Raw genomic sequence first — 11,259 nt, 5'->3', positions numbered from 1 at the left:
AGTGGCTCAGTGCCTTCTTCACTTTGGTTTTACTGGAGCATAAAGCTTCCTCATTCTCCTAGGGAGCGTCTGGTGGAACAGTCTTTGTTTTTAACGACTTTTGGGGTTATCCTTTTGGGGTGCTACTGATAACCCAGTGAGTGAAAGTGACCCAGGCATGGTGCCTAGTAAACAACTGATTGGTGGTCATGAATTTGAGAAACTTGGGTATAAAAGCACTGTGTGCAGCTAACTAAGGCCTTTGTTTAGTACAGCCTGGTTCCCCTCTCCCTGAGCCTTGGGCAGCATGTTTTATTTGTTTATTGAAGTTGTGCAGCATATAGTTAGTTTGGTTTCTGTGCATTTATTTGTAGTGTATAACCAATGCTGTTGCTACATAACATCTCCATTTGACCTCATTTTTGGTGTTTGCAGTTTGGTAATAAAATGATAGCTCCTTAGACTCTGAATACCAGTTACTGTCTTTCAGCTTTGTTGCTGAGAACATCGATGGGGATTCACTTTAGTGTGGTTTTAAAATAATAGTCTAATGTGTTCATTTATTTGTACTTGGAATATCCTTTCATAAACATAAATTGGTTAAATGTAAAGGGTGGTGTTAGGGAGGAACGATTGGATAAAGGTGTTTTTTAATGTCTTGTAAGCTTGCTCATGACAAATACCTGCAATAAATATAAACCATAACAAGAAAATGCCCTCTTTCTAACATGATAACGACTCCTCTATGTTCAGTGCTCTGAGTTTATACATAGCCTTTTACTTTATTGGTTTGAAAAAAAGCCAGTTGCCATCAAGTTGGTTTCAACTTTATATATCTGGTATATTTCCTATATATTTGGTATATTTCTTAGAGCCTTTAAATTTCATTCATGTTTACATTCCTGGTCTGTAAGTTGGAAAACAATGTTTCTTGCACTTCTGTTTTCAATATTAAGTAAAAATTATGTAAGTTAGTTTTTCCTTTCTTTGCAGCCACGAAAAGCCATACTAAGCTGGTTTGAAACCTGACCTGTTCAGTCTCCATGATGCTGGGTCCTGAGGGAGGTGAAGGATTTGTGGTCAAGCTCCGTGGCTTGCCGTGGTCTTGCTCTATTGAGGATGTGCAAAATTTCCTCTCTGAATGCAAAATTCATGATGGTGTAGCAGGTGTTCATTTCATCTACACCAGAGAAGGCAGACAGAGTGGTGAGGCTTTTGTTGAACTTGAATCAGAAGAGGATGTTAAAATGGCTCTGAAGAAAGACAGAGAAAGCATGGGGCACCGCTACATTGAGGTATTCAAGTCCCACAGAACCGAAATGGATTGGGTGTTGAAGCACAGCGGTCCAAACAGTGCCGACACTGCCAATGATGGCTTTGTGCGTCTCCGAGGACTACCATTTGGATGCACAAAGGAAGAAATCGTTCAGTTTTTCTCAGGGTTGGAAATCATGCCGAATGGGATCACTTTACCAGTAGACCCTGAGGGCAAGATAACAGGAGAAGCTTTTGTGCAGTTTGCCTCACAGGAATTAGCTGAGAAAGCGCTAGGGAAGCACAAGGAAAGAATAGGGCACAGGTATATTGAAGTGTTTAAGAGCAGTCAGGAAGAAGTGAGATCATACTCTGATCCCCCTCTGAAGTTCATGTCTGTGCAGCGGCCAGGGCCCTATGACAGGCCCGGCACTGCCCGCAGATACATTGGCATTGTCAAACAAGCAGGCTTTGACAGGATGAGGTCTGGGGCCTATAGCACAGGCTACGGTGGTTATGAGGAGTATAGTGGTCTCAGTGACAGCTATGGCTTCACCACCGATCTGTTTGGAAGAGATCTCAGTTACTGTCTGTCGGGAATGTATGACCACAGATATGGAGACAGTGAGTTTGCTGTCCAGAGCACAACTGGGCACTGTGTCCACATGAGGGGGTTACCTTACAAAGCGACCGAGAATGACATTTATAACTTCTTCTCTCCACTCAACCCCGTGAGAGTACATATTGAGATTGGCCCTGATGGAAGAGTGACCGGTGAAGCAGATGTCGAATTTTCCACTCATGAAGAAGCCGTGGCCGCCATGTCAAAAGACAGAGCCAACATGCAGCACAGATATATCGAGCTCTTCTTGAATTCAACTACAGCGGCCAGCAATGGGGCTTACAGCAGTCAAATGATGCAGGGCATGGGGGTGTCAACCCAGTCCACTTACACTGGCCTCGAGAGCCAGTCAGTGAGTGGCTGTTACGGGGCAGGCTATACTGGCCAGCAAAATAGCATGGGTGGATATGACTAGTTTTATAGAAACATTTTTGAGTTATTTGAGTCAAATTTTCACAGGCAGCCAACAAGCAGTGGAGAGCAGTTATTACATAGAAGAAGCTGTGGGACCCATTTTGCACCATGAGTTTGTGAAATCTGGATTAAAAAAATTACCTCTTCAGTGTTTTCTCATGCAAACTTTCTTGCTAGCATGTGATAAAGATATTGAGTAAATGATAAATATTTTCAGCTTTTCTCAATGTTTTGGTAGACTACTTCAGAGTGATGTCTGACTTAAAGTAGCTTAAAGTTAAAGTATGTTCAATGTGGATCTTTTATATACCACATTACAATAAACACACTGGGGAGACCTGCTTTTTTGGAAAACTCAAAGGTGCTAGATCCCTAATCCAAAGAGAAACATTTCTCATGTTCATTCTAGTTTGATTTCATTTAAAATCTTTTAGGTTAAGTTTTAAGCTTTTAAAAAGTTAATTTTGGAAATTGAGACACAATACTAATACTGTAGGAATTGGTGAGGCCTTGACTTAAACCTTTCTTTGTACTGTGATTTCCTTTTGGGTGTATTTTGCTAAGTGAAACTTGTTAACCAAATTTTTTTCTTAAAATAAAGACTTTTTCACAATGACTGGTACAGACTATCTGCTCACCAAAAGGTAGCAAAAGACTGGGTGGTTGAAGACAATTCATCTAAATACTAATGTATTTTAGTGTGCATTAAGTAATTTAGCACATCTAATCTATGTTTTCCTTTCTATTTTTAGAATATGGCTAAAATAAAAGTTAAATAAAAAAATACTCAATGACTGTTGGTGATAGAAATACATACTAGAAAGTATAAAAATCGTATACAGTCACACCCACTGGATGTTATTCATCAACTTTTTTTTTTTTTTTTAGTGCTACATGTATTGAAGCCATCAGCAGTTTTTTAAATGAAAGATGCTGATTTGAGCATTCTTTTTGAAACTTTTAAAGATAATTTCTGGAGGAGACAGATGGCAACTAAAAACTGCCATCTACTACCTGGCTCTAGCGAGCACTGTGCCAATTGCACAGTGTATTACCCCTCCCCCCCCTCATCTGATAGGAGCTTTAACAATGGAAATAAATAGGAGGAGGACATGGTATATAGGTTGTCTAGGGAGAGCCCTGCTATGGCAGTGATTGAGCACTTGGGTGGGAACGGAACGGCCAGTTTGAACCCACCAGTGCAAGGCATCTGGAATGGCCTCCCTTTGAACTGCTTTGGTTCTGGTTCTACCTTGCTACTTCATTCTCAGGAGTGGGCTGGTGGGGAGGGTCTGGCGATCCTTAATTTAGGGGAGAACTGAACCTCCCTTGTACCTGGTCATCCAAACCAACCTAGATTGTTAGTTTACCATGCTGACCCCTGACACGTTTTCCTTGCACCGGCCTCTCTACTCTCCCTCTGGGACTCTGCTCGCCTAAGTTAGCCTGCGCAGGGCCCTGGACCTTTAAATGTTAAGTGCCTTCAGTCGGTTCCAACTCGTAGTGACCCTGTGATGGGGTTTCCATGGAGCAGCTGCTGGGTTTGAACTGCTAACCTTGTGGTTCCCAGTCCAGTCTAGATCCTACAGCGTAACATCAGGAGTCCTGAAAAGGGGCAGGGAATAATGGTATAAAAGACCCTTGCAGTTGTGCCCAAATCTATAGAGGAGACAGGGGCCCCAGAGTGATGGCTCGCCACTAAGCTGCTTCTCTCACCATAGCACTAAGGTGTGGCCCAGCCTTGGACCCATCTGATGGCTAATAAGAACCTCAATCCGATTATCTGCCTTGTTCCAGAGCAAACCTAGACCAATTGTGAAGCTGATTCTGTTTGGCAACTTGTGTAAGTGTGTCTACTCCATAGGATTTCAAGGGCTGGTTTTTCAGAAGTGGGTTATTAGGCTTCTATAACTGGAAGATGCCAACCTCTGTTGGCTGGCTGCCTCCAATAGGTTTCAAACCCAATGCCAACAAATTGCAACTCTGCAATCTGTAGGACAACTGCCCAGAGGGTTTCCTACATGGTCTTTCCTCCACTGAGCATTTGGTAGGTTCAAACTACAGGGTCACCAGGATTCCTGCCTGCTCCAATGAATTCTCATTGGGCTTATATTAGAAAAATAATTTGCCTCTGACTTGAATTTAAAACATTTATTACCTGTACCCTTAAGAAGTTTGTTGATCTCTGTAATAGGAAACCAGTGTCAAGCTTGAATATGACAAAAAGGGAGTCCCCTACAAGAGACAAGAGTTGCCACCATTACCGCAGGGCCTGATACAGATGTATGGGCAGGTCCAAGAGCAGGTTTCGGGGAGTAAGATCTTGAAGATGCCAGATGTGTTAAATGTAAAGTTGGAGATGGGGCATCCGTGTGATGTAATGGGTGTCCTGGTGGCACAGTGCTTAATCACTTAGGTGCAAAGTGAAAATTGGATGGTTCAAGTCCACTACCTGGGAGGTAGAGGTGACCGTCTTGTTGCTGTAAATATGCCTTGGAAACCTTATGACCCAAATGAACAAACTGCATGGCTTGACTCAACTAGAATACAGCAAAAGCCAGGAGTAGAAAGCTAGTCAGCCATTTTTATTCACAGAATGGAGCCAAGTCTCATACCCAGAGATCATCAGTTGAAGCAGAGGAAGACTGGCAGCGCTGAAACCATCGTACACACTAAATAAGCTCCACCCTTCAGTTATGGGACGGAGGGAAAGGAAAACCCCTTAGTGGAGGGAGCTGGATATGTATATGATCTAGCTGACACTGGGGCCTGTGGAGCCTATACCAACCTGACCTCAAAGTGGCAAATGGATTTGTGGGATTATAGATTCCTCACTTGGGTCATTTATAGCCTTAGCAGCCGACAGCCCTCACTGGATCACAACTTCTGAAGTAAACTTTAATAAAATGACATTCCTCATCCAAGATAGTCAAGAAGTGGTCTGCAATTTAAGGATAATGAATGATACCAGAATGTCGCTCAATGACTTAAGCGCCCCAGCAAAAAGTGGAGGGCCAGATACAACCGTTAACCAAGGCTTAATCACAGCAATACTTTATTAGAACAGCATTTAGCTACTGACCTAGTTGAGTTGCGTTCTCTACTACATATATAGGAGACAAATACTTTCAAATAACACGGAGAGCAGAGCACATCCCTGTCGTTCTGGATGATGTTACCTCTGCTCTGTGAAGAGGATCATCTTTCAGTGCTCCACTATATTGATAACATGAATTGTCTGGGCCAAATTTGGCCTATTGGCCATCAAGTCAGTTTGACAATGTGGCCATATGTGACAAAGCAGAACTGCCACATAGGGTGTCCTAGGCTGAAATCTATGGGAGCAGGGAGAATGCAGTCTTCAGTTAGCAGAGCACTAAGCCTTTATACCCCTAAACCCAAATTTCCTTGGACAGAATAGACCCATAGGACTTCCCATGCAGACAGGCAAGCTGCCATGATTTTCTCCCTCAAAGCAGCTGGTGAGTAAGCACCGTTCTATTTGCATCCAAGCACTTAACTACTATGCCAACAGGACTCAAAACCAGGCTGCTACCACTTTTTGTAAATAAAATGTTATCAGCCCATAACCATGCCCCCTTCATTTTTGTATTAGTTGCTTTTGTTCCACAATGGGGGAGTTGAATGAATAGCTGCACTAGCGATCACAGCCAGCAAAGTTCAAAATCATTACTGACCATTTGCAGAAAATGTTGATCTCTGGCCTAGGGCATAAGTGGGGTGCGTTCTGTTCTCCAAGGACTGCCTCTTGCAACTTTTGACCTCAAGTTATTTTCCCCTAGCTCACTCACTTTTGTTAAATCATTCTCCCATAACTTCATTTAAGTGGCCTTGGAAGTGTGAAGTTCTGGTGTGTAGCTACTTTTATCACAACTATGAAAACTACCTAACAGCAGCAGCCTCAGAAGCCCTGTATAGGGTCTCCCTGAGTCGGAACGAACGCTAGGGCCAGCACACTACCACCACCAACACCAATAAATGCCTGACCCTGCTTTCCACTGGGGGCCACTGACAGGTGAGCTGGTCTTGCTACCACCTGGGATCTGCATCCTATGTTAAGTGCTGTCAAGTCATTTCTGACCTTGACTAGGATTTTCAAGGAGCAGCTGGTGGGTTTGAACCACAGACCTGTGGTTGGCAGTCTAATGCTTAGCCTGTGGCACAAAGCCAGAACTCCTAAACTCTTCCCACATCCTGGAGTTTACCAAGATTCTCCACCCCACCCCCACCCCTGTACTTGGAGGCACGTTTTGAGTTAATGGTCCATCTAGTGACAATTGGCAGGTCCAGCCAGAAGGCTGAGGAAATAACAAGTGGAAGTGAAGTCTTCTGGGAAATCCCCAATTGGCCCAGATCCCCCAGGTGGAGAGGTGGGTCTCTTATGCTTAATGTATGCGAAGTGTTCTGTGAGTATATGTGCTGGCAGCGATGCTGATTGGTGGGTTTGAGCTGGCAACTTGGTAGTTCTGGTGAGCAGTCCAGTGTATATCCTACAGCTCCCAGGGCCCATGTATGAGTATGGATGTGTGGAAGAGTGGTGGGACTGGAGGTGTGGCCACTCCCCAGTTGCTAAAGTTCACATGAGAGCCCTACAAGAGGAAGTACAGTTGGAAAGGGATGTGTGACCCAGACCGATGTTTTAGAAGAATTAGCTGCCTCCTAAAACAGGGTAGGAGCCCTGGTGTGGCGCTGTGGGTTAATGCACTGAACCTCAAGGTTGAAGGTTGATGGTTCAAGCTCTCCTCGGGAACTATACAGTGTCGCTATGGTCAGCACCGACTGGACAGCACTTAACAGCAAAACAGGATAAAAAGCTAGGTGCACACCTGCAGGCTTCAGAAAGAAGCGGAGGAGTAGGCGGTTTGGGGAGAGCCAGTGGCAAGCTAAAGTACTTATTGTGAATGTGGGAGCTTAGCTGCCTGCCCACCAGCCACTCCCTGCTGCGGTCTCCTGGCGAGGCTTTGTTGGGGGTTGGAGAAGGCCCTGCCCTACTCATCCCCTTCCCCTTTACTTCTGCTCTTCCTTCCTCCCTCCCACCCCCGTGTAAGCACACTTATACACACAGCACAGCAGCACCTCCTGCACAGCTGAAAACTACCCACAAACCTGGTCGCTATAGACAGAAAATTCTAATGGCCAGTTTCATGACAATGTGGATATATGTCCCCCCACTGAGTTGATAGATCTGTGTAGGAAATCCCAACAGGAAGCTAGATGGTTATGGCTATGGGATATTGGGGGCAGCAGTTGGGGTTTACTAAGTGGTGGTGGCAGACCCTTGAAATGTTGGCTTGGTGGACAGATGCTGGTGGCATGTGCATCCTGTCCACTGGGGGACAGCTGCAGTTGACTTGGGTAAAACAACTACAGAGAAGGGGATGCACCGTGGGAATAAAGGAGAAATGAGAGTCCTTGGGCCCCTTGACATGAACCCAAAAGCAGATTAGGGTGGACTCAATTGCAGTAAAAAGAAAGACAAATAACCGACTGGTTTTGGAAGAGTCTGAAGCCAGAGCAACAAAACTGCCCTTTGGTCCTATGTTAGTCCATCAGTCAGTCCCTAAAGACTAGGGGTCAAACAGGTCACCTGGTGATCAGGACCCTGCAGGGGAACAGGAGGCCACATGTCAAAGTCACAATGCATTGATCAAGGACAAACATTAGCGTTAGTTAAACAAGCAGAATATGCACTTAGCTTTGGAAATCCTGAGCAGTTTCAGGCGTCCTTTTGACAGGTAGAATCCATCTGCATACATGAGGCACTCCTGACCCTACATAGATAGAGAGTGCACTCCTCACACCCCATACCAAGTTTATACAATTCTCAACATTGGAATGCATTGTAGGGGGGTGAAAGGCCTCATGGGATTGCCATAGGAGAATTTGAACTGCCAGTGACATTGGTGAAAGCAGTCCTGAAGGGGAACTTGACCTAAGAGCCAGCAGCCCTGTGCCCACCACAGAGTCGTGAACGTCAGACAATGTAAGTTACCCAGAGGACAAAAGGAAAACAAGCAATTTAGAATGGAAAAGGGTGGGAATCCCTTGGTAAGTCCATAGTGCTTAGCCCTGCGTGACCTGCAAAGAAACAGGAGGGTCCTGGCATGTGACCATGGACTATAGGAAACAAGGTGATTCCTCACCCTGTATATGCACTGCAGTCCTAAACATCCTTATTGGAATCCTTAGTAACGAACAGGGCTGCTAGGGTCCTCCTGACTTTGTTTCCTTTTCCCTGCTGCTATTCATTGTTTTCATTACACTGATGACATCATGGTAACTGCTAAAGATGATAGGATTGTCTGTATCCCTAATCACCGGCCTCCAGAGGAGAGGATGGGCTATGAACCCCCAAAAGGTACAAGGGCCATGAACGTTAGTAAAATTCTGGTCAGGTAAAATAGTTGAATGATAGCCTAAGGGTTAATTATGCATCGGCTGATGGACACTAATACCCAGGACACTGGGAAAATGCCCTGTGGCAAGACACCTGGGATTGCCGTCCCCCCTTAAGATGCTGACCTGTTTTTCATGTAGCGGCCTCTCCCTACCACAGACCCAAAGAGCAGATTTATAGCACAAATCAGAATGCTGCATCCAAAAGGGGAAGAGCCCACTGAATGTATCATGAACATGGGCATTGTAGTGCCTGGGTTGGTTAGAAGTAGCCAAACTGGCTGAGTGGTCCAAAATGCTATGTGAGGCTTTGAGGTTGATAAAGCTGACTCCCATTGTGGCCTTAGTCCTGTATGCCGGACTAGGAGCTTCCAACAGTTACATGTGTGATGTCACAGACTCTGGAAACATCCCCTAGATTGTTACCAGAATGAAATGGCATGATCTTCCAAGCACCTCAGGACCTGACTCTGGGAAGTGGAGTCATCTACTGACGCATCTCGTGGGTAACCCCACCGGGTGTTTCATCCCTCTGGAGGTGGGATAACTGTCCAGCCTAACGTGGGAGCCTGGAGCCCTTAGCAGACACACTTAACATGAATTGGAACGACAGCAGGGAGTCTCCTGGCATACAGCAAAACTGGTGGCTTTCCTCTTAACCTCTCAAGCAACATCCTTGGGGCAGTATGTAGGGTACATTCAGCTAGGAAAAATGCCTAAGGCAGCTGCTGTTCTCACCACCTGAGGGGAAGTCACTAGTATTATCCAAATAGAAGGGGTAATTTTACCTTTGTGGTTCTGTGGGTTAATGTGCCAGACTGCAAAGCCCTTTGAACTGCAAGGTTGGCAGTTCAAGCTCACCAGCTGCTTCTTGGAAACCCTATACAGGGTCGCCATGGGTCAGAACTGACTCAATGGCACTTAACAACAGTACCCACTAGGAATCCTGGTGTGGCGCTGTAGGATAAGCACTGACTCAAACTCACCGGCCACTCCTCTGAAACCCTATACAGGGTGGCTATGAGTTGGAACCAACTCGACGGCACTTAACAAGTACCTATTAAAGAATCCTGGTGTGGCACTGTAGGTTAAGCACTGGAACGGTAACTGGAAATCTGCTCTTTAAACCCACCTCAGAAATCTACACGGGGGCGCTATGAGTCAGAACACATTCAACAGCATTTAACCAAACAACAGTACCTACTAAACACCTGTCTTTCTGGCCATGTTGTAAAGTGTCAATGAGTCGATTCCGACTCCCAGCGACCCTGTATAGGGTTTCCAAGGAGCAGCTGGTGACTTTGAACCGCTGACCTTGCAGTTCAAACTGAATTTGTAGTCCAGTGCTTATCCTACAACATCACACCGGATATGTCCTATTCTGCTTTCTTCCTTTGGGGGATTGCCTGTGTTTTATTAGGGTGAATCTCACAGCTTCCTTGAAGTCGTCCACCACAAGAGCAGCTGCCTGGCTTGTGGACAGTTCCCCTTGTGGACAATGGCCCTTGAAGGCGTGCCTTCTGACTGGAACTGATTGAGTAGTTTTAGAAGACGTGGGAGGTGGGGAGGGTTGGGAGTCATACTGCTGAGACCAATGGAGTTTAATTTTAATGGGGGTTATAACACCACCTTTTCCTGGACTCTGATACCTCATGGATTCCCTTGTTTCCCTCCCCCTAAGTCCACCCAAATAGTGGACTGGACTCCTATGTCCCAGTGTGAACAGATGATAATGCTGAATGCTGCAGATGGTACCTAGCACCTAAGGACATCCTAGGCCCTCTGTACTAAAACCTCTGAGTTACCATCTGATGGTAAGAGCCAACAAAAACCCTTCAACTGTTTTTGTTCCTCCCCTTGGTATCTTAGAAGTCATGGGACTAAGCAACTTTACTTAGTTGTTTAGGCATGCGGTTATTAAGAGCTGAAATCACCCAGATGAGGAAGGTAGTCCTTCAGCCAAATGACTGTATATTTGACATTCTAACAACTGCTCAAGATGGAACATGTGCTGTAGTAAAGACCAAATGTATCTATATACAAAAGTACCACTGGAATATTACTGATTTATTAGGTCATATAAAGAAACTACAGGCCTGGACATGCTGGTAGTATAGGTGGAAACCATCAGACAGTATCATTGTCACATGCAAGTAAAATTTTGCTAAAGACACTTCAAAAACTACTCCAACAGTACATTGACAGGGAACTGCCAGAGGTTCAATCTGGATTCAGACTAGGACTTTGAATGAGGGATATCGTTGCTAACACCTGATGGATTTTGGCTGACAGCAGACAATACCCTAAAGATAAGTTACCTATGCTCTGTTCACTATGCAAAGGCTGTGTGGATCATGACAAGCTATGGACATTATTGCAGAGAGTGAGCATGAGACAAAGTTTAGCTATCATGATAAATGGAGAAATGATTAAAGTTGTCATAGACTTCATTTTGCTTGGATCCACCGTCAACACTCTTACAAGCAGCACTCAAGAAATCAAATGATGTATTGCATTAGACAAATTTGCTGCACGAAACATTTTCAAGTGTTCACGAACAAATATGTCAGCTT

At 44.9% G+C, this 11,259-nt stretch overlaps 1 protein-coding gene across 2 annotated transcripts; it reads left to right on the top strand.

The window, feature by feature from the left end:
* The first annotated feature begins 972 nt into the window (after positions 1-972).
* On the top strand, positions 973-3,051 carry HNRNPF (heterogeneous nuclear ribonucleoprotein F). Of its 2 annotated transcripts, XM_006837444.1 has the most exons (2): positions 973-1,122; positions 1,239-2,882. In XM_006837444.1, the coding sequence occupies exons 1-2, from the start codon at positions 1,099-1,101 to the stop codon at positions 2,268-2,270; spliced, it is 1,056 nt and encodes a 351-aa protein (XP_006837507.1). In that variant the 5' UTR covers positions 973-1,098; the 3' UTR covers positions 2,271-2,882. The 2 variants fall into 2 exon arrangements, with proteins under 2 accessions (XP_006837507.1, XP_006837506.1); XM_006837443.1 differs by having other exon boundaries at positions 979-3,051.
* Positions 3,052-11,259: the final 8,208 nt, after the last annotated feature.

Source organism: Chrysochloris asiatica, unplaced genomic scaffold (genome assembly GCF_000296735.1).
Source record: "Chrysochloris asiatica unplaced genomic scaffold, ChrAsi1.0 scaffold00020, whole genome shotgun sequence".
NCBI classification, from domain to species: Eukaryota; Metazoa; Chordata; class Mammalia; order Afrosoricida; family Chrysochloridae; genus Chrysochloris; species Chrysochloris asiatica.
The sequence above is the reverse complement of the archived record's forward strand: the minus strand, read 5'-3'. Positions and strand labels throughout refer to the sequence as shown.